General features: G+C 37.2%; 1 protein-coding gene across 6 annotated transcripts in view; it reads left to right on the forward strand.

Moving 5' to 3' along the window:
• The window catches only part of PHF6 (PHD finger protein 6), a 27,230-nt gene continuing 4,169 nt past the window's right edge, over positions 1-23,061 (forward strand). Inside the window, exons 1-10 of one of the 6 annotated variants that reach the window (XM_083796948.1) lie at positions 1-84; positions 5,436-5,615; positions 5,815-5,916; positions 9,515-9,648; positions 9,966-10,009; positions 19,341-19,507; positions 19,683-19,826; positions 21,048-21,152; positions 21,973-22,106; positions 22,725-22,854. In XM_083796948.1, coding sequence (XP_083653074.1) covers positions 5,478-5,615; positions 5,815-5,916; positions 9,515-9,648; positions 9,966-10,009; positions 19,341-19,507; positions 19,683-19,826; positions 21,048-21,152; positions 21,973-22,106; positions 22,725-22,854 — 1,098 coding nt within the window. In that variant the 5' untranslated portion in view covers positions 1-84; positions 5,436-5,477. Of the gene's footprint in view, positions 85-239; positions 539-5,435; positions 5,616-5,814; positions 5,917-9,514; positions 9,649-9,965; positions 10,010-19,340; positions 19,508-19,682; positions 19,827-21,047; positions 21,153-21,972; positions 22,107-22,724; positions 22,855-23,061 lie in introns of those variants that run through there. The other 5 variants (XM_083796949.1, XM_083796945.1, XM_083796946.1 and 2 more) reach the window with 5 other exon arrangements.

The raw sequence follows: 23,061 nt of genomic DNA on the forward strand, positions 1-23,061 counted from the left end.
GCGCGCTGCCGCCCCGCCGCTCTGCGCACGCGCCAGCCTCTTGCCGCGCGCCCGCGGCGCCCCTCCACCGCCCAACGGCTGCGGGTGAGCTCTGCGCAGGCGCGGAGCGCCCCGCCCCCCTGCCGCCCTGCCGGCTCGTTCGGCCCCGGGCCCGGCGCAGTGAGCGGGCCGCGGGAGGAAGCGGGGAGGGGGGGGGGAAGGGAGAGCGGGCGCGCGGCGCCGCGCGTGCGCAGGAGGCCCGGCGGAGCCGGCGTGCTCCCGCCTCGCGCGCCAATCGGGCGCCGCCCCGCAGCGTCGCGCCGTCTCAGCCCCAGCGCGCCGTGCGTGCGTGCGTGCGTCCTCCCGCTCGTGCGTGCGTGCGTGCGTGCGTGCTTGCGCTCGGCGGCGGCGGCGGCGGCGCAGCGTCCCCTGCCCCGAATGAAAGGGCCGGTCCCGGCCAGGCAGCGGCCCTGAGCGACCGGCGGCCGTGGGGGGCGGGCCGCGCCCAGCCGCTCCTCTCCCCGCCGCTCCTCTCCCCGCCGCCACACCCGCCGCACGGGTGAGTGCCTGACTGACTGAGGGACCGACTGAGGGACCGAGCGCCCGCCCGCCTTCCTGCCCACCCTGCCGCCGCTTTGCCGCGCTCCCGGGGCAGGCGCGGCGCCCCCCGGTCCGCCTCGCCTTGCCCTGCCCTGCCCGGCCCGGCCCAGCCTGGCCGGGCCCCAGCCGCCCGCCCGCCCCCGCGGGGTCCCGCCGCTGCCCCTTCCCGGGGGCGTTCCCCCCCCCCCCCCCCCGCCCCGGGCGGCAGCCCCCTGGCCCGGCCCCGCGCCCTCCTTCCCCGGGATCCGCGCCCCCCCACCCCCGGGCCGCGCGTCCCGTTTCCCTCAAATTTGGGGGAGGAAAGGCGGGGGGCGCCCCCCTCCCCGAGGGCCAGGTCCCGCCGAGCCCCCCTCTCCCCCGGCAGGTCCCCGGCCGCAGGGCAGCTCTCCCCGCCCCCCCCGCCCCGGGGCAACGGGGCCGGCGCTGCCCCGAGCGGAGCGGGCCCCCCCGGGAGGCGAGCACCGGCGGTGCCCGGTGGGAGCAGCTCCCGCTCCCCGCACAAACTTCCCCGGAGCTCCCTCGGTGCTGTCTGCCAGGTCTCCTTCCCCCCAGGCTGTCTCTGCGTAACTTTGGGTTCCCCGTTGCCTTAGCGTGCGGGCTTTCCAGCGCTGGGCCTTCCCCGCCCCAACCCCTTTGGTACCCTTTTTTTGAGGAAGTTTGAGGGATAAGTTCTTAGCCTGCTTCTGGCGGTGCCCGTAGGATGCTGTGGGAACGTAACTTTTGCCTAAAGGTTTCCATGGGACTCGCGGCTTTCAGTTCTCAGCTCCAGACGCCTCCAGGATGCCTCCCTCCTCCCCAGGTTCATTCCTGGCTGCAAAATAATGCCCCCAGGGGTGAGCGATTGACCCTAGAAAGTAGAAAGCACTTGAAAGTTTCCTGAACAGAGAATCTGGTATCCAGTGAGCATCTTGCAAAACCCTATGTCAGTGTTTTCTGCAGCTTCTCCTGGCAGACAAAATCTCTTTATCGTGCCTAATGATTTTTTTTAAGCCTATATGTTTCTCTTGTAGGTTTGCATTGGATGCCTGATATTTTTTGACATGCAAATTCAAATCCTAAATATTTTTTTGTGATTTTGTAGTCGTACAGGCCATGCAGCAAAACAGAGTTGATATGAGAAAGTACAGCATCTACCGATTGCTGCCCTTTGTTGGACGTGCAAACGGGGGCTTGATTTCTGAAAAAGTGCAATAGCTCTTGAAGCATATTCAGGCAATAAATAGAAATAAGAATCCAGGTTACTTTCTGTTCTTCGGTATTGAGCAACGTCTCGTACACCGAGAAGCCTCCTCCTTTGCCTGAGCTGTTGAACTTGCACTTTCTTTTATGTTCCAAAACCTGTTGTCTGCAAGAACCCAGTAAAACAATATGCGAGCTGTAAGAGTTTGTGAAACTTGCTTCTTTAAAGATAAAACAAAGATGCTAGTGGGCGAAGCATCGTGTTGAATACATTAAGAAACATGAATGCAAATGAACCAAAATTTTTGAGTGAAAAAATCAGTGAATGGGTTTCTTTTTTTTTTTGGTGATTTTAGAGTAGGTGTAACGTTTCCTTTTTAGACCAAGTCTGTGGACAACATACCTGTATGTAATAATCGATATTCTGTGGTACTTGTCCCATTTTGGTGGAGGTAAAGCATAATCTTCCCAGTCAGTGATTCCATAGTGCACCGCTTTCTGGGAGCCAGCCTACGAAACTTTCTCTGACAAAGCTGACAGCCACGATTTCTGTCAGGAGTACGCTTAAGCACCGTTTAAGTCTTATTCACTAGTTTTTTGTTTTTTTTTTTAAACATAGAAAACAGAAATATTGAGGTGTTTTAAAGTTGCATTATTTTTCACGGTCCTATGAAATGCAGCTTGATGCTTGACAAACTGGATTAGTTGTTCTGGGGTGATTTAACTCAGGAGATGAAAACAGAATTTTGGGTGCTTGCTTTCAGAATTCTTGGTTTATAGTATAGCTGTGTAACGTTTTTATCTTTATCAGGTATTTTTTTAATGGACAAGATGAGTGCATTTTGGCACAAAGGGAGGTAATCCCAGGAGTAGTGTTTTCTGACGTTTATGAAAAATCCCATAAATTAGGGAGAGATCTACAAATAAAACGCTTCTGAAAAATTTCTCATACTCATTTTTTTTCTGCAGTCTTTCTGAAGGTCATGTTAATGTCTAGTGATCCAGAAAATACAAGTGCAAATAATGCAGTATTGTGAAGAAAACTCGTAGATATATTTGTAAAATGCTTTCAGGTTGCTGTAATCTAATGGTGAAAAGAACATGTGTTTCCTTTCTGGCCTATCGTGGTGCTTGTTGGTCTCCTTGTGTTTTGAATATTTTTCAAGTGTTATTTGTAATAGAATAATTATTTAAGAACATAATGTTTGCTAATTAACAAGTAAATCTTAGCATTATTTTTAACTTCACTGTGAGCCTTAAAAATCTAATTTTGCACAAGTACTTGAAGAAGTTTGGCTGTGTCAGGTTGTAGAAGTGCTGTAAAGACGTGTCGTCCCGCGTCTGCTACTCACTGCAAGGCGTGAAGCTGGGGGCAGTTGGTTGCAGTCAGCCCTGCGAAGCTGCTTTATAATCTCGTTTCATGGGAAGTTACTATTCTTATAAATTAAAGATGATGAGAGCAACTTGGAATTTTTAAATTTTGTTTTTTAAGTTATTTCCATCTTCTAAAATGTGAAGTCAAGTGGAAGGATAGCTATTATTTATAGTAGTAATTCTTACTAGAAGAGAAAGTTTCTGTTAGTCAGTAGAACCCGTACATGCGTTCAAGGAAATTTCTCATCTTTCTGCTAGGAACTACTATCGTTGCTGTCAACGTAGCGATAATATAATCCAAATATAAAGTGAAACAGATACAGTCATGTGGGTCTATCAAGTTATTTATATCGAAGCAGAACTTCTTGCATTTTAAATTACTTTAATATATTTCTAACTCATCACTGCATGATTTATGTTGAGCTATTGAATGTGACCTGAAAACAAACATTTTTTTTTTGAGATATTATTTCATCCTCATCTTTTGTAGGTCTTTTTTCTGCTTCCAAGTATTTTTTTTAAGTTTTTAAAAAAATAAAAAACGTTCTGAAGTCTGTGTTTCCTTCCTTCAGAAACCATTCCTTCTTTCTGCTCAAAAAGGGATTACAGAATTGTCTTGTCTGTTTTTTTTCTTTAGAAGAATACAGTATAGTAATTCTTTTGTGTTAACACTTAAGGACTCTCTATTGCCACTGCAAAAGGGTGTGACTAGTTTATCCAGATTGGCACATTTTTTGTGCAAATCAGCAAGATCTGAAATCTATGCATTCTTCCTATGAGTATGCGTCACCAGCTAGTAAACTGCTTTCCAATTATAAAAGAAAGCGAATGAAGCTGTTGATAAAGCAAAGGAATGGATCCAGCACAGGCGCTACCTTTTGATGGATGAATTTTGTAGTAAACGTTGCACGGCAAGCACTTAAAATTCGGTCTCTGGAAATCGATGAAAACGGGAGAATGAGACTCTAAAATGATAGTCTTTTACGAATAGTACGTGCCAACAGAAACTTAATAATAATCCTCTGCTTTCAGTTGTAGAAGTAGCGAGCGATACTTGCGTTACGAGCGTCTGACAGCACTGCGAAGCTGGCAGGTTTGGCTATGCAAATTTCAAAAAAAAAAAGTCGCACATTTTCATGCAGATAGCCATTATAGCATTGTCCAGATGTATGGCAAATCTGCTCTTCTGACTAGTTTTCCCCCCAAAAAAAATACCAAACTAAGCGGCGGCTTTTCCTCTTAAGATGAGAGTGATGTAGACAAAAGCTGAGGAGGAAACCTTTGCTGCAGTTGTGCCGATTCTGACAGTAAGGCTCCAGTCTCCGAAGTAAAAGGTTGCAAACGAGTCTTTTTGAAGAGGACAGTATTTTATTTCTTGAAAGATGTAAAAGCAAATGAACTAATTAATCCCGGGCCAAGAAGCACATACATCTGTTAGGTGTCTTCACTTCTGAACTTGCAGTGCCTGCCTCGGGGGAGTGGAACCGTAATGATGTATTTCAAAGTATGTTGCTGGTAGCATTGTGAGAAGTTTGAGGTTCGTGTTGAATTTAACCTTAAGTTGCTTTTCTTAGATGATGATAACAGCTCTCATGTGGTTACTGAGAACTAGTATGATGCTGCTAATTTAACTACGGGTCTTGAAAAGGTTTCCATTGCAGCCTGTTAGTCACAGATCCTCTAAAATTTTGTCCTTAATGCTGTTTGACTAGCCACAATGTGATCTATGCGATACCTAAAATGGTAACGCTTTATCATCTCATCACTACCCTCCTTGAAGGGTAGGTGCTACACTACTTCGTGAGCTTTTAAACTCAAAACCAGTTCCGGGTGCTAAGCTGGACTCTTGAGTTTTATTTTGGTTCTGTGTTTGTTCAGTGGCATGAATTTTATTGCATGCGCAGGTAGTAAGTATGTTTTCTGCAAACTGCTTTACTGTAATAAATAAATAAAAGAATGGGATTAAAAAGTTGTGGTTACTTTTTCCCCCAGAGTCCTTATGATTGCTGTTCTTGTTATATTTTCCATTTATCTCATCTTCCCCTAAGGTTTTTACATGTCCAGAATTTTATATTGATGTTCAAACTTCTTGCTTAAAGGACTAATTCTGCTTCCTGATACAATTTCATAAAAGTAGCCAACTACTGCCTCTGCTGGGTGCATGTTTGTTTGATTATATTGTAGTAAACTGAGAGGTAGGGCACAAAAATCATTTTCAAACCACCAATATTGTATTTATGAAGCTGTAAGCTAAATTGCCCTTTGCTGATGTTAACATGTTGATTGCACTTTTTTTTCTGTAGCATTGATACGAGTGAAGTGGCATTCTAAGGTCATTTAAAATCATGACAAGCTCGGTTGGACAGAAAAAAGTCTCTTCAAGACAAAGGAAGTGTGGTTTTTGTAGATCTAATAAAGATAATGAATGTGGACAATTATTGATGTCAGAAAACCAGAAGGTGGCAGCACATCACAAATGTATGGTAAGTAATCCATAGGAAAAGGGAAGTGAATGTAGTGATCTAGTGGAAGATGACAAACAAATTTAAAAAGAAAAAATAACCAGCTGTGACATTGGTAAAATGATTAATTGCTCTAATTTGAAATTTTAGTGGTTTTCAAATGGGTAAATGTTTTATATTGTATATATTTTAAAATTAATGTTTGGTTTTATAATTTTAGCTGTTTTCATCTGCACTGGTATCTTCACACACTGATAATGAGAGTCTGGGTGGATTCTCTATTGAGGATATTCAGAAAGAAATAAAAAGAGGCACTAAATTGGTAAGTCTCTGTTTTTAGACCTTGAAAATGAAAGAATACTTCCTTACCTTCTAGAAAGTTTATTGTGAAATTGTTCAGTGTAACATTTTTTGTTTTAAAGTGCTACATTTGTGTGAGCTCTGAGGTAAAGGACAGAAGATGGTGATGATGAAGAAAAGTCAGTATTTTAGGAAAAAATATAATTAGATGTGGCTATACTCATATTGAAATGAAATCTAAATGTCAGTTAACCAACCCTTGAAGCATCTTTATGAAACGATCAGAAGTAGTTTATTGCAGTGAAGTCCCGCTTTCATCTAAACTTTTTTTTAAAGAATTCTTGCTTAATCATGGAATTATTCAAAAATAAATCCAGAATTACTATTTTTACAATCACTTTTTTCTTATTGGCAAATATAGATGGTTGTAGCAGATGTGCAGTTTTTTCTAAGCTAATTTGAAAACTTTCTTTCAGGGTATGCCTGTTTTTCCTTTTAATGGGCTGCATATAAAAATAGCATTTACTAAATTTATGCTTCTAATCCAGTAATTTCTATTTATATTTTCTTCTAGATTTCAGAATGAAACCCACGCTCTAGGGATCTGGCAAGGCTAATACTGTACCTTTACCACTATTTGGCTTTGCTGCCAAAGTAAGATTTTAACTACCAAAGAGGCTATTGCTTCCTTTTATATTGATTTAAAAGTGGGGCCTGTGAATATTGACATCCTGTGAGGTACAAGGGTACAATAGTGATTACAGCTCTACCAAATTGATGAGAATTGGGCAGAAATTACTCTTTTTATTCCCAAGAATCTAAGCTAATTCATTACTCGTTTTTCATTTTCTATTTTCAATATGACGGAGGCCTTTTCAAAATGTTTTTTAACAGATTATCAAGTCACTCCTCAAGTTTATTGTTTTCAGCTTAATTATTTGTCAGTCTTACATATTTTCTAGCTTTTTGACTGAGAGTAGTCGTATGTATTTGTATGGAACTACAGTTATATAACAGCAGTCTGATATTTCATCCATTATATCATTTATATCTTTTCCAGCACCTAGAACTTTATTTGCTCTAGTTAGATGAAGCATAAAGAAATAACTGTTCACAGATAATTCGCTTCATGATTAGGGACTTTGAAAGAATATGGTAATAAATAGAAGTACAGATCACAAAGAAACTTCTTGATTCTTGGGTCTCTTAAATGTTTTTTTAAGGTTATTTATTTTTATGTCATTGGTGATTTCTTTCTGTGTGCTTCTGAGTCTATGTTCTTTCACTGATGCGACATCTGAATAAGTTCTTTGAGTTCATTTGTGTGTATCAGGCGCTTTAACCAGATCCAGGTTTTCTGCAAAAAGCTGAAGAACTTAAATTCATAGGCCCAAGATGTTCCCTATTCGGAGGGAATTTACAGGATGATTTTGTATATTAACATGGGTGTTGAAGTAACTGTGCTTTATCTCCGTCTGTAGCCATCAGTAAACTACTGCTCTGACACCCCCACACACACTTTGACTTGTATAGGAAGCTTAAAAAGCTAATTGTTTATAGCTAGCCTAAATGTGCTGCTACAGTCTGCTTTCTGTTCTAGACTTTTTTTGGGGGGGGGGGGCACTGAGCAAAAATAGCTCAGTGTGTTGCACTGATTTATATGGTTAGCTTGCGCTAAATTTGTCTGCAGGCAGATTTTATGTAGTTGCCCTCCTTCAGTAGATGCTGCTGCTGACCAGGTATGCACTGAAAATTGAGGCCTGTTCATTATTGAAGTGATAATGACTGATACATAAAGTGTTCCTATGGTAATAAATTCGTCTGAGAAAAGTTTGTAGGCTCAAACCTTAATAGGCCAGTCTTACAAACTCGTTAAGTCTAAACATTGGGGAATACAATCCACTGATGTTTTTATTATTTCTGCTAGCTGTGCATGGATGGATTTTTTTTAAAGAGATTGTCTATTTTGCAGCTTGTCAAACTTCACATACACCTGATATATAACTTGGGAATTAATTAATCCGTTAACGGTGACCATTTGGACAGCTGGACTTGTACCAATGCAATAAATATTTTATTACTCCCAGGAAATATACACCAATAAATCAGTATAAAAATTCCTGTGGTCTGTTTTGTTCTTACAGATACATCTTGGCATTCTTGACAAGAAAGTTCAATTTTTGTCAATTTTCTGTTTAAAAATACTGCACTACTGACTAAAATTGGTTGGATCAGTGTAATTTGAACCTGGGCTTTTTTTTTAAAAAAAAAAAGAGCTTTGATCCACCATTATTATATATTAAACTTACAAGATAAAATACCCACCCAAATTAGATAAGAACTAGGGAGCAGTGTACGACTACATGATTTAAGAGCTTGGAGAGGAGTAAATGGATAACCCAAGGCTTTGACATATTTATTGTTCAGTTAACTTTGTTAAAATTGAAAAATAGAGTGGTGATACACACCTTTGATATATTTATTTTGCGTATTTTAGACTAACAAGAACTTAACTTAGGTAGTGGGATGGACAGAAACCACATTCTACAAAAGTATATGGTGGGAGTATCTTACATTGTACATTTATGCTTAAGGATTTGGAATTAGTTGTAATCTTATGGGAAGGAATGGGAGGATAATCAGGATACAAGCACAAAGCTCCACTTGTCTATGGAGAGGAGTTCAATGGGAAATTCTGATATTTTGGAGCAATATTATGTCAGTAGAAAATAATATAGAGAAAAAATTGCAGTAATACCAATTATTTCTTTTTCTAACATAATATGAGGAAGTCAGTGAACAATTTAGATGGCGTATTCTCAACAGTAATGCAAGTCTAGTGTGAGAACTAATTACTGGGAAAGAAGACTAAAGTATCAGGCTTCCATTTAACCCTTTTTGCAATAAAAATAGAACAAAAATATGTAGTATAAATGTATGTGTATATATATATAAATATATTTTATATTATATATATAATTATATATAAATATATAATATATAAATATATATTATATAGTATAAAAGTATAAATGAAAGTTTTGTTGTATTTAACATACTTTACTAAACTTGATGTTTTAGAAATAAGACAAAGAAATAACTATGGAAAAATGAGGAAAAGTTAGCTGCTGCATCAGTATATCTTAGTCTGCAAAGTTCATGGCAAATGCGTTTCCTCTTTCTACCATTTTTCTATGCTACCTTGAGAACGTAGTTCAGAATTAAAGAGGTAGAATTTGTGTTTTTACCTCTTCTGAAATGGTTGGTACAAACATTGGGGTGGGAGATTTAGGTGACTGTCACTTCTATGAAACACATCGTATTCTACAAATCATTTGTTTTTCCTCATTGAATTGGTAATTAATTTATTTTGATTACTGTACTGTTGCATAATTGCAACGAATTTCTCCTTGATTTTAAAATAAATGAAGAAAAACCACCTGGGAGCAGGAGGAGTGGCAAGAACAGTTCATTACTCAGCAGTTTCTATAACAATATTCCTGTCTGTAACCCCTTTTGTTTTGTCACTGGGAGTGACACTGGAAGTATCTATATTATTTTTAAACTCAGACACATCGACTCAACAGTAACATGAATTATGCTTTCTTTTTTCTTTACAGATGTGTTCTTTATGCCATTGTCCTGGAGCAACCATCGGTTGTGATGTGAAAACATGTCACAAGACATATCACTACTACTGTGCTTTGCATGATAAAGCTCAGATAAGAGAGAAACCCTCACAAGGCATTTACATGTAATTATTATTTATTTACTATTTATTTTTTATTTACTTTTGTATTTATATTTCATGTTCTTTGTTTTTTTCTTAAAAAAAAAAACACAATACCCTTTGAATCTAACCAAAACTGTTACAAAAAAATCTAATGATGATTGTGGCATTCAAAATAGTGATGTGCTAAAAAAAAAAAAAAGCACATTTTCACTGCAAGTTTTGTGTATCAGTGAGTCTTACAAGTGAGCGAAAAATGTACTGGCATTTAAATTTAAAAGATGAGTAAATAATCTGTGAATCGTAACTGACTTGACAGTTTTCAACTACTTTGTTTATAGGATTTTATGTCGAAAACACAAGAAAACTACGCATAACTCTGAAGGTAAAATTATTCAATATAAATTTTTCCCATTGTAGAAAGATATTTTGGTTAAATTTAATTTTTCTGGAGAATATAAATGTTTTCAGTAAAAATTAGAACTATATATTTTTGAGAAATAGTGAGTTTGGAAGCCCATCTGATTTCTGTATTTTCTCTAAAAAAAAATAGTGAGGTAGAGAAAAACCCTAAAACTAAATTTCAGGCTGTTCTAAGATAAGATATTCCGTCAAAATACAGTATGGGTAGAAGTAATGCATTCCTTTCTAGGAAGAAGCTGGCTTATATTTGTAGCTAAATGTTCACAATATTTACATCTAAAATTCATGAAATTTGTCAGGGAGCAGTTGACTTTTGCCACTTCTAACATTCCTAAGTGTACACCATTTTGTTGAACTATTAAATACAGTTTAACCCTTCAAATAAGAAGGATCCAATATTAAATAAATGGGCTTATGATCAGATCACTTGCAGATACATTGCTGAGTAATAGTCATAAACAAAAAGCTGTATGCATACATTAATAAAAGCTGCGCATCTCTGCAGAGGAGAGTAGTGAAATGCACGAGGGTGATATGCCACAAAAGTAGATAAATTGTGTGGTCTGACAAAATTCCAAACTAATTTTCAATTTTGTGTTTATGCATTTTTTTTCCTTTTTACTTGTTTACTACCATATCTGAATTTGGGTAAGCAAGCATTTGTTAGTTTACTTTTGCATTACTTTCAATTGAAATGTTGCAGATTTAGGTAGTGAGGACTGCATTTAGCGATAATAAAATTTCATAAATTCAGTCTCTTTCTGCAACTACATGCTTACGGTAATATATTACTTATTCTGTGGGTAGCGTTAATGGTAAAGTTTGGGTGTTACTTCAGTGTTCAAAAGGATATTGAAGGCAGTAGAAAATCCCAAAGTAAATCATTTTTTTAGTCTATTTAAATATTGTAGTGTGCTTTGTATAACACATTTTGTTCTGATCGTGCTGTTAGTAGATTGAAGCAAGGAAAGCAGTATATATGTTAATATGGCCGTATCTCTTTGAAGAATTATCTTGTAGTTTGGGACTTTGTTTTAGGTTTTGTTTTGCTTGTTATCAGAAACAAAAGACATTTGAGTCCAAAGACAGGCACTGATCTCTTAAACTGGTACTTAAACGTAATATTTTATACTTACTGAGAAATGGCTCATACTGGCATCTACTGAAAAATGCCACCATTTCTACATGGAGTCCAATGCCAACAGATTTTTTTTTTCCTGCTTGAAACTCCTTTCAGGATCTGAACTTGTGCTTTTCTTTCAGAGTTTTCAGAAATTATCTCTAATTGTACAATGTTATTCTCTAACGGTAGGGGCTTTTAAATTTTATATGGATGTATTTGTATGAGAAGACACGGGAGAAATTGCTACAGTAGGATAGTGTTTTTTTCTTAAATGTTGATAGTAGTTTTTTAAGCATTAAATAAGGTTCATCCAAATAAACTCAGACTGAGAGGAAGAGGAGGAGGAAAAAACATCATTCAGATGAGGCCAGAGAACCCAATATTATCTTACTTAGAATTCAACTTTGCACTCCACTCTTTTTTGCTTAAAATATCTAGTTCTGTTATGCTTTATGCTTCTAGAAATACGTGTAGCTATTTATTTTCTGGTTTTGTTTAGTATCTGTCTGAGATTGTAGCCTGGTGCTCTTTCCCAAAGAGTAAGCTCTCTTTTTAGACAATGCTATTTCAGGAACTTACTATACTATACCTGTAAAATATTATTACTTACAATCTTAGATTTGATAATACCACAATCGGGGGATTTTTTATGCTGGACCTCATTTAAATAACAGGAACTAAAAATACATATTGCATCTGTCTTAAGGAAATGACTTACGGAATATTATAGCAATGGTATTGTGCTATGTTGAAAACTGATCGCCTTTAGAAGATAGAGAAATCTACGGGATGGTTTTCAGAGTTCAAGAAGAGACTCGAGAGGCTTTGTTTCTTGATAATTAAATACTGAAGTTTGTTCAGTGAAGTGGTAACTGGAAGATGCTGGATGGTGAGATTAGTCAGAGATGAGCTTTGTGTATGTATCTTGTTGGTTTGTTTCTTGGGGGAAATGTGCATCTCAAAGAGGAATTTAAATGTGAAAGAATGGTGGTTTGTGAAACCAGAGAAGACTTGCAGAGAAGAAACTAGCCAAGGATACTGGATGCTAACATAGCACCTTTGCTTCATTTTCATGAATCCTTGCTTACAACAGAATAGTTAAAGCAAATCAGTGGTTATGTCACTCAGTGTAGATGCATGGGGACTGGAGTCTCTGAGTCTCTTTTAATGGAAACTTATTGCTTCTGCTCTGGAATGTTTGTGGGTTTTTTTCCTGGTCAGTGTAGAATGTCTGGATTTGTTTCCTCTACTCCGTATCTAGATTTAATTGTTGCAGTGCAAGTATTTTTTTTCTTACGTCACTTGTGTTAGAGGATGTCTGTAGCGTTTTTAGGAGTGTTTGGTTTGATGTCCTCTAGAACAGTATTGGTTTTGGATTTATTTTTTTTCCTGTAGGTAGTACTGCTGCTTAATAGTGGGATTTCTCCTTCGCATCCCTCAAAAACAGGTGCTTTTGTAGCATCTTGGCTCACGTCTGAGATGTGGTTAATGTAAGTTTTGTTAGAAGCTCTAGTTCTTTTCAATAAATTAATAAAAATCTGCTAACAATTTAATACCAGTTAAAGAAAATTTGGTTGAAGGACCTATGTAGGAATTAAAAGTTACCAACGTAAAACCTAAACGAAAAAAGACCTCTTAAATGTTGCCTATTGCTGTCATGAAGTTCAAGTGGAGCAAGAATTCATCAGACTAAGTATCTCCTGACTCATCAAGACAAAATTAATGAGCAATGGGAGTTCATTTTCCTTTAATTGACAGGAGTTGAACTACCTTCTGTTTTGTTTGAATAGGAAAATAGGAAACATGGCAATAAAGTAATCTGCTCTTAGATTCATTATCTGTCTTGACAGATTGTTGGTTTTGTCTAATTTATTTGAACGGCCTAGCCTTCAGGTGACATAGAACAGGAAAAATGCATTTCACCTATTTTTTTTTTGTTATATTCCAGTGTAACTCATTTGTGCTTTGTTCCCATTAGCTGGTAAAAAGAACAGTAAAATCAAGGTACTCACGCTTTGTTCTTGGCTTTGGCTGTGATGCGAACAAATTTCAGAGGAGCAGACCAAGTTGCTGAAGTTTCATGTCTGCGTTTTTGTCCTGCTGCTTATAAATGTAACTGTTTTGACCTGAACTTCAAGTAATAGTTTAAATCTTAATCTCAGCAAGCCCTCTTAAGTATTCGGTACCTTACAAGTTAAAGAAATTGGTACCAGTGCTTTCAGACTAGCAGAGCTATTAGTTGAATTACAGTTCAGTTTGATACAATTGCATTTCTTCTTTTTGAAGAGTAAAGTATTGTTGAACTAAGGCTTTGGACTTGTTTATTGGAATTTATTTCTATGTACTAGAAATAATCATTGAGAACTTAAAAGTTTGTTATCTTTTATTCAGTTCCCTACAGGTGGGCCTGCCCTGGCCCTTCTGTATTTAAAACAAATTCAGCTGATCCAGAACAGTTTATTATAAACTAAGATAAGAATATTTCATTCTGTTACATAGTAATAATAAAATGAAGAATAAAGATGACTGCCATGTGACTACTTAATGTTTAAAACAGAAGATGCTTGGGACTGTTGGGTCAGAAAATAATGTACGTAATTCCTATTGTATCTGTACCCAAAGCCTTGGGGAATTATGCTTCCACAATAGAAATGAGGACACTTCGTGTCTCAGTATCCTTTTTATCTTATTCTAAAGATCAAACTTGAAATCCGTGCTTTTCTCTTTGCTCAGTAACTGGAGTCAGGATAATATTCCTCTATGAGACCTAATTACAGACTGCAATCTGTAACAAACAGATTACTTTTTCAAAGCGTTGTTTAAGCCAGAAGGTGACAGCGAAAACGTCCAAAACCTTTTGGCATTATGACTAGTTAAGAATCTCATTCATTTTAAGGTGCTTTAATCAGTCTTTCTTCATAGTTATGTTTTCTTTAACAATGTTCACAGCATAAGCTTGCCTACCATCGCATGTGCTAATGCAGTCAGGTGTAAAAGTTTCTGTAGTGTTGCAGTTCGGTCATTTCAATTTTGCTGGTGGATGGTTTCACATTCCTTGTAAGCTCTGCTAACTCAGCCTTCTTGTTGTCTGTATTATGGAGAGAGCTGCTCTGAGTATGGCATCAAATGTATGTATAGCGTTACAACAAGAACGGGTGCTCCAAGTAAAAGGAGAAAATCTAAAAGTAATGTGGTGAAAGGTATATACCATCTGAGAAGCTGCCCTGTGACGTTTACATTTTAGTTTTCTTATCTTGGCAAGCCTATATTCAAATAGGAACTTGGTCAGTTAATTAATATTTAAAAGGTTTATCAGACCGGTTGTCATAAGCCTTCTGATTATGCAGATAAGCGAAATATATTGTCTGTCTTTAGTATCTGCCAACAATTGTTCGCTTGAAAAAGCGTTTAGATTGTGTGGTTAAGAAGGACTATTTTATTCATTTTCTATGTTAAATGTACTTAATTGAAGAAACAATCTTAAGTATTTCATAACATAGATACTATTCAGCCAAAAATATTTTTGGACAAGAAGCATCAGTTGCATAAGGGTATCTGGTACTTTTGAAAACAAATTAATGACTAGACTTAAGGGATAATTTGTTTTTTCCCCTCCACTCTTATTTCCTCCAATTTAGATACATGTAATCTAGTCTTTCCGTTTTCAAAAAGAAAATACCTAAGAATTATATTCAGCATTTTGATGCTTAATTTCACATCATTTTCTGATGTAAGCTACAGCTGTTTCACAACCTGTTCACTTGAACCTGTATTTGCTTGCACATGTTTTTGAGCAAATCTCTGGTTTTTATTACTACTTAAAAATGCATTCACACTTTCATTATTAACTACTAGAACAATAAGGTTTTTAGATTTTATGATGTTTCATTTTAAAATAATTATGTTGTCACATGAGGTTCATTGTTTTCAGCCATATTTTTAAGGACATCTTACTTTAATATGCTACATTACTTTTCTTTTTCTGATATTCTATTTCTCTTCTAAAATTCTGTAAAGTTGATTTTGTTCTTTATAATTTTAAGAGCTTCTCTTTTGTTCTAAGTGCACTACAAAACTTAAAGCATATGCTTGTTTTCAGATTTACATAACAGCATGTCTAAGACACTTCGGTATTCTACATTTTGGCTTCTTTTTATGTACAGTCCTACTTGCAAATGTGTATTTCCCATCAGTTTTGTTTATCTTTCTTGTGCAGATGTAGACCTTTTGCTTCTGGCTCACTTAGTCATTGTTTAAGATAATGTAGCAGGTAGATAGAGTAGTATTAGCTTTTACTGAACACATCCTCCTTTTATTTGGTGTTTCACAACCATTAAATCACTTAATTCTTTGTGTCAGCTTGCTTTAACGTAGCTTTTGGAAAAGGGTGATTCCTGGTGTATTTCAGGCTCAAGCAATAAAGAATAGATCAGTGATATCTGAACTTCCGTGTCAAGTTTTATTTTAAGCAGCAGAACATCTCGATCCTTTTTCCTTCTAGTCATGATCAAAAGAGAATTCATAGAATTCTCTCTGAAGCTGTCTTTGTGTTAACGGTTTATAAAATACAGAATTTTGCTCGTCTTTTTTTTGTGGTACTTCGTACTGCTCATAGATTTCTAAAATGCAAATGTGGGGCTTGTTGTTGCTCATCTTTCTGCTCATCCGAATTTACAATATCATTTTCTTAGGTGCTTTTGAAAATGTAGAATGTTTCCTCTTAATAACACTCCCCCCCTTCTGAGATCATATTGCATATTAAGCTTGTTTTTTCAGGTATATTGTTTAGGGAGTTCTGCAGAAAGCTCATAAGATACCTCCTTTGAAGAGTTCAGATAAAGTCGTATTGAGAATATTGTGATGATTTTTAAAAGTCAATGCAGTAGTGGGATACGGGATGGGGGCAGCTGAAAGTGTATTTAGGGAGTCTCAGGGGATTCAGAGGATGGGTGATATCCATGATAAAACTTCATCTGGTCAGGGAGGAGTTGAACAACTTTTTGTGTTTTCCTTAGTTCAAGCTGACATGAGAAGTTGGAAACACCCAACCATCAGATGCCAGGGAAACAGGGTAAGCTGGCAGTGGGCTTGAGGGGAGGGATAGGGCACGAACCAAACTGTATATTAAACAGTAAAGACCATCCAAGGCAGGTTTATTTTTAAGCTGGTTACAATTCTTTCTCCTTGAACTGTTGCACTTATTCATAGTGCTGTTAAAATAGATAGAAACTTTAATGTTTTGAGGTATTCATCTTGCAGGTAGATGTGGTAGTGCAGGTCCTTACGTTTCAGGCGTGTTAATCCGTAGGTTCATGTCGCTTGTAGTATGGAGACCTAAATCTGCAAGGAATCTCATTTACTTTAACGGAGGGGTCATGTAGTGTCTAGGTTTCAGTGAACTCTGAACGTTTTTGGAAGTACAAGCTGTGAGGGCAGGAAAGGGGTTCTCCTTTGAGGAAAGCTGTGCAATCTTGATGCTTTTTTATGTTATACCAGAAATATCTTTAAGAAATGCAAGGTTTATGTTTCAAATCTTAAATATTCTAATTAGAGATTAAAAATAGCACTTAATAACTTACTCTGTAAGGAAGCTGTAAAAAAAAAAATTGGCTTTGGTGTGTGCTTGGTTTTTGCAGTTAAGCTCCATTTCCAGTTCTGAGAGTATGACTACAGAGGGTTTGGGATATGCTTTAATGCTTAGAAAATAAGGGTGGACAAAGGTGGAAAGCAGCATGGTTGACAGGATAGATAACAAATTGGGGGGGGGGGGGGGGGGGGGAACAGAGAATGTTGGTGAATGGACTTCTGTCTGCCTTATGAAATACAGCACGAAAATCCATGTAATGATTTCTGGAAGGAATACTTGTCTTACAGGCCCTTATTTAAAGGGTCACCAATTTAATAGTCACTTTTTTCTAAGGCTTTTTTTCTTTTTAGTAGAAGAGCCATCTATGGTTTCTTTAAATGTAGAAATATTCATGAAGATTGACAGATTTTTTTTTTTAATATAGTAGGGGGAAGTTCATGTATATGACGAGGGACAAGATAAAATGTAATTATTTGAAAGAGCTTTTCAGGTTGTAATAAAACTTTCTATATGCAGTCTGAGAGGTATGATATCTAAATTGCATAATCTTGCTTTGGGAATTTAGCAACTAATGTTAAATGAAAAATAAATTTAGATAGTAAGTTATGAAAAGGAAATGTAAAATGTATTGTTTCGTTAGATAATCCCTGTCATCATGTATTTTATTATACTCTATTTTGAGTAGAGTAAATGGTGGTACTCTTGTCATATCGTTAGAAAATAGGATGCATACTGCAGCATAAGAAAGTTGTGGTAGATAGGCTAATTTAGTTTAGTAGTGACTTGGGAATATGTGTATATAGCTGATTAATCTGTCAATTTAAGTGAAAATAATTTGCAGATTTGTATGAATTTCTTCTCAAATTTTTGCCTCCTTACCACACATCTGTGTAGAGCTTTGGGGGGAATTAAATTTCAGTATAATATGTTGTGATACATTTGGATTAGTTTTTTCTTCTTTATTAATAAATGTGCAAGAAGCTGAAGTTATTTCAGGGATCAGCAGCAGATGTGATAGACTAAGTATAATAAGGTACACTTGTATGCAAGGCCCTCAGGCCTGTAGTTCACTTTTCTGCAACTAAAAGTTTGTGGCTGTGGAATATATTCAGGGCTTTGATTTCAAACTTCTGGGCAGTTGATTCATTGTTAATCGTGAGATAGAATGAATAATTTGATTTGTATGCAATAATGGATAAGAAAGATGATCTCTGTCGAAACAGCTCTTAGTCTCAAAGTAAGATGTCCTGTCTGAATTTGAGACCAAGATATAATGGTGATAAGTGCCCTAGTGGTATTTAATAATAATACCACAGTGGTTAAGTGTCCCGTTAATGTCTAAGCATAGTTGTTGTGGATCACCTATTAGGATTTTGTTCCATGTTGGGACTCATACTGATGTTTATAGCTTGGATTTTGAGATTTATGTAGCAGTATGCGTGCATGTTTCTTTAAACAAGTCTGCTGAAATAACTTTGCAGTTTGAGCAGGGGTGGATATTGCATATTAAAAGAAAAAAGACTGCTCCTGTGAGCTTTTGATGATCAGGAAAGTTGTTAGCAATCAAGTAGAGCTGGCTATTCAATATTTATATTCATAGTGGAAATAACCTCAAGAAAGTTTGCAGAATTGATCTTTATTAACTGTATGCTTTTGAGTAATCAAAAGAGCACTCTGCTGTAGTCACAGAATATTTAAGGTTGGAAGGGACCAGTGGAGATCATCTAGTCCAACTCCCCTGCACAAGCAGGATCATCTAGAACATGTTGCGCAGGACCACCTCCAGGCAGTTTTTGAATATCTCTGTAGGAGGGGATAGTACTGGACTACAGTTCTGTGTAGCAATTCAGCAGCTGGCCTGGCATTTTCAAAGGAATTTGTCAGACCTCTTTAGTATATTTGTATTAAAAATATGCTTTCTTATATTCCTAATGGTCTATAAAGGCTCCATCTGGGATTTTGTCAGTGTGGATGATTTTCTGTAAAGTGGCTCCCTGCTTTTAGCTGTAGATGTAAAAATATGCTGTAACTAAAATGAAATTTTAGATTGGTTTCATGGAAGCAAAATACATTTCAGTTGTTTTAAAACTCCTTAATATTATAGCCAAAATGGGTAATTTCTTTTTTTAAAGTCAAAAGACATCAATAAAGCAAGGTGAGAGGAGTTATTTAGAAACACTGGCATAATATCAAGTGCAATTTACACTGGATGCATCTTAAAAAAAAAAAAAAAAAAAAAGGTTTGTGGCTGAAAACATCTGTTGGTTGTATTTTCAGTGAGGGTGAATATATTTATCTGAAGCCATATTTTGGTCCTGAAAGCAGGAGTTGTATGAAAGGTTAAACCTTCATATGTTATGTTATAAAGATGCAAAGCTGTGTGATATGTATAAAGAAGTAAATAATGTTTTCAGGAACTTGCATGTTTGTAATAATCGTGAAAAAGTTACTATTTTAATTTCTGGTTATTTTTATTTCTGAAAAATACAGAAAATACAGGTTGTTTTTTCTTGTCTGTTTTTGGTTTTGTTTTGCATAAAATTTTTGAGAATGTTATTTGATGATGTTTTCTAACTCCTAAAGCAGATTTAGAAGAAAGTATCAATGAACATGAGTTGGAGCCTTCACCTCCCAAAGGAAAAAGGAGGGGTCGTAAGGGAAAGCCAAGAAAAACAAATTTAAAAGGGCAATCAGAAGACACTAGATCCACGTCCTCACATGGCACAGACGAAATAGAAAGCAGTTCCTATGTAAGCAGTAAATATGCTAAACTTCTTAGAAGACAGAATTGCATATTTCTTCTCTGCAAATATAATTTTTAAAATTTGTGTCTGTCTGAGCCTCCAGCTGGTGGCCACAGGCTTTTAAAATTGCAGCCTTATTTGTAACCCAGCAGTATATTTTAGTAAAATGTTTTTCTTTCAGAGAGACAGGTCTCCCCACAGAAGCAGCCCCAGTGATACAAAACCTAAATGTGGATTCTGTCATGCAGGTGAAGAAGAAAATGAAGCTAGAGGAAAGCTTCATATATTTAATGCCAAAAAGGCTGCAGCACACTATAAGTGCATGGTGAGTAACAGTATTGTTGTTATTCAGTTTATTACTAATTTTGACTAAATTGCTATTTTAGGTTTTAATGTGGTACCCTTATATGTAATTATGCATGAATATTGTCTTTGTGTTGATGATCTCTTTAAGTGCTGAAGTGTTGTGAAGTGAGCAATTCATTGATTTTTCACTGCAGGCAATATGTGCATAAAAGTTGGCTACATGCTAAGAGAAAGGATTAGTTCAGGGAGACTCTTTAGCATTTAAAAAAAGTTCCCTTAGCATCTAAATGCATACACAGTATTTAAAAATGAGTGAGAAAATAATTTTAACTGAAAGAATCCACTCCAAAAAATAAAATGTAAGTACCTTTACTCCACAGGCATTGAGACAGAATCCTGGAAGAATCAATGAACTTCATTAATTTTCTGACCAGTGGATTCAGGTTGTGACACAATTAGTGTGGGGGACATGGAAGTTCTAGAAAACCCTTGCCAACTGTCAGCTTGAAAAGAATCTGTTAATTTCAATGAACTTGTGCAAATTGTACTGTCCTTCACGTAACCAATTCTATGAACGAAGTAGTGCTCTGAGTAACAACCACAGTATTTTCTGTTGTACCTCGAAAGGAATAAGTAGTCCAGACAATCTGTGGAATATTAATGGTCCTGCTACAGCTGGCCTAACTAAACAAAGATCTGGTGTGTGCCAGCAGCCTTGAGCATTAGAGTATTCTTTGCTGTTTTGTGTACCTGAGCTTCAGTTTTAAGACAGTTTAAGTTGACTGTACAAGAATGGTGATAGTAAGGATGATGCTTATGTATTCCATTGTCATACCTCAGGGTTTTTTGGGCATGTTGACACTGTCTGTGCCATGAATGTGCTGATTTACCTCTATGGCACAGAGAAGGAACTGGAATATTCCTGAGAAGTTCACTGGTATAATTAATAATATTGGTCATTTATTACTTTGTATTTTCAGCATTGTAGTCATTTTTCGTCTACTCCTTTTTCATTTAAAATACCTCTCTCCAAGATAGCAAATGTAACTAAAGCAGTCAGGTGGGTATCAGAAAGAACACTCATCATACTAATCTCTACGCAGCATGGTATTTCATCCTCGTTTGTTGGTAAAGCACAATCTGAGACAAATGAATACTGAACATCCCTTCCTGTGGTTCCTGCACATAACTTATTTAATGTTGGTGATCTGAAATTGTTTTGTATTTGCTTGTTTTACAGTTGTTCTCTTCTGGCACTGTCCAGCTAACAACAACATCAAGGGCAGAGTTTGGTGATTTTGATATCAAAACTGTTCTTCAAGAAATCAAGAGAGGAAAAAGAATGGTATGTATCTGCAGAATGTAATGAATGTGTTACTGAATCTACTAAGGAGTATATAGGTCTGTCTATTTGCTTTTGTGAAACAATCTTTTCCATCTACTTATGACAAAATATTTAAATGTGTTGCTACTTTGGGGATAGCTAGACAGATAGGAGTCACCTTTAAAATACCACGTGCCCAACCACCACCAATTTATTTATTTTTTTATGATGGTGTACGTTGTAAATGATTACTAGCCTTCCTGTAACTGTAAAAGGTTTGTATCCTGTGTGTTACTAAAAGTACAGTGTGTAAAACTACAAGTAAACTTAGAGAATACATTATTGCAGTGACTTCTTTCCAACTGGTTTGATGTTTTAATTGAAAAAGCATTAAGGCCTCACAGATGGGGATGTTGGTAAAATGTCACGTTGCAGTTTATTAAAATTACACTTTTTTAAAAGCAGTAAGAACTTTGTAGGGATTAAAAAACAACTATATTGTTACTTAAAAAAAAAAATAGGATTTTTTAGTATATCAAAGTTCTTTAGTATATCAAAATCGATTGAGTGCGATCAAATAATGCTTGGCAGTGCAATAACACATGCTACTGTACAGCATATTTCAGTGCAAAGGCTAGGTAAACCTGGCTGTTCACGTTTTTAATAGGTTTGTGTTAAATGGTTTCTGTTTTACAGTATTGTTGATTAACTTTTTATTGGAAGGATGATGTGCCAGAGAAATTACTGTATTCCAAAAAGATAGTCATAAACATGAGGAACACTAAACTGAACAGAGACCGAAAGGGTAAATAAACAGTGCCACTCTTCTTTCTCTTAACAGAAATGCACACTTTGCAGCCAGCCTGGTGCTACTATTGGGTGTGAAATTAAAGCCTGCATAAAAACATACCATTACCACTGTGGAGTAGAAGACAAAGCTAAATACATTGAGAATATGTCACGAGGAATTTATAAGTAAGGACCTATGTACATCTTGAGTCTATAATGCAAGTGAAGATATTTCATAACATTTTTTCTGCCAAGCTTGGCAAATCAAGATAACAAATATTCCATTAAAAACTATTTTTTAAGCTTAATAATTGCAAAATATTTTGGTTACTGTAACTTCAAATTTCTGTACAAGTGTAACAATATGTGAGTGGAGAAAATTATTTGACTCACTGTTTTCCTCTTCGATTAATCTGTATTTTCTATTGCGAAAGCCCTGGATAATTTGTTATGATTGCTCCGTATGGATAAGTTCTGTAGCTTATTTTGGTTCTTTTGGACCTTGTAACTTTTCCTTGCTTGCTTGGTGAACTGCAGCTGTTGTTGAGTTGCCAGTGTTGTTGTGCCCACAAGAGGGCATTCTGCGAGCAGTGTATCAGCAGTTTTTGAAAACTAGAATTGATCAAATCTTGCTGGCTCCTCTTTACCTCTGCCTTGTTTTCTTTCTGTTTAACTGCTGCTTGACTGAAAAACATGAATGAGTTGTTACCAATTTTCCTGTCGCACTTACCAAAACTAATTGAGAAGAGATTCTTTTTTTATTCTTTCAGTAAAAAGTCTTATCTGTTTCTTTTATTGTGCTAGACTCTATTGTAAAAACCATAGTGGAAATGATGAAAGAGATGAAGAGGATGAAGAAAGAGAAAGCAAAAGCCGTGGGAAATCAGGCACTGACCATAACGACATTCCTCAGCAGCAGCTCAATGGAAACTAGGTATGGAAGTTACTCCTGACAGATCTGTTACCAAGACTGAAACGCAATATACATTTAATGTAGTTTATTGCAGTGAAGTATTTAAATCTAGTGTATGCGGATAAGTAGTTTTTATTGGCATACTGTAGAAAAATGGGGAGGATACGTTGGTTTTTAAATCTGGCTGGCTTTGTAACAGTATAAGAAGGGAGGCCCTCGTTTCTATCG

Source organism: Anser anser (assembly GCF_964211835.1).
Source record: "Anser anser genome assembly, chromosome: 13".
Lineage (NCBI taxonomy): Eukaryota > Metazoa > Chordata > Aves > Anseriformes > Anatidae > Anser > Anser anser.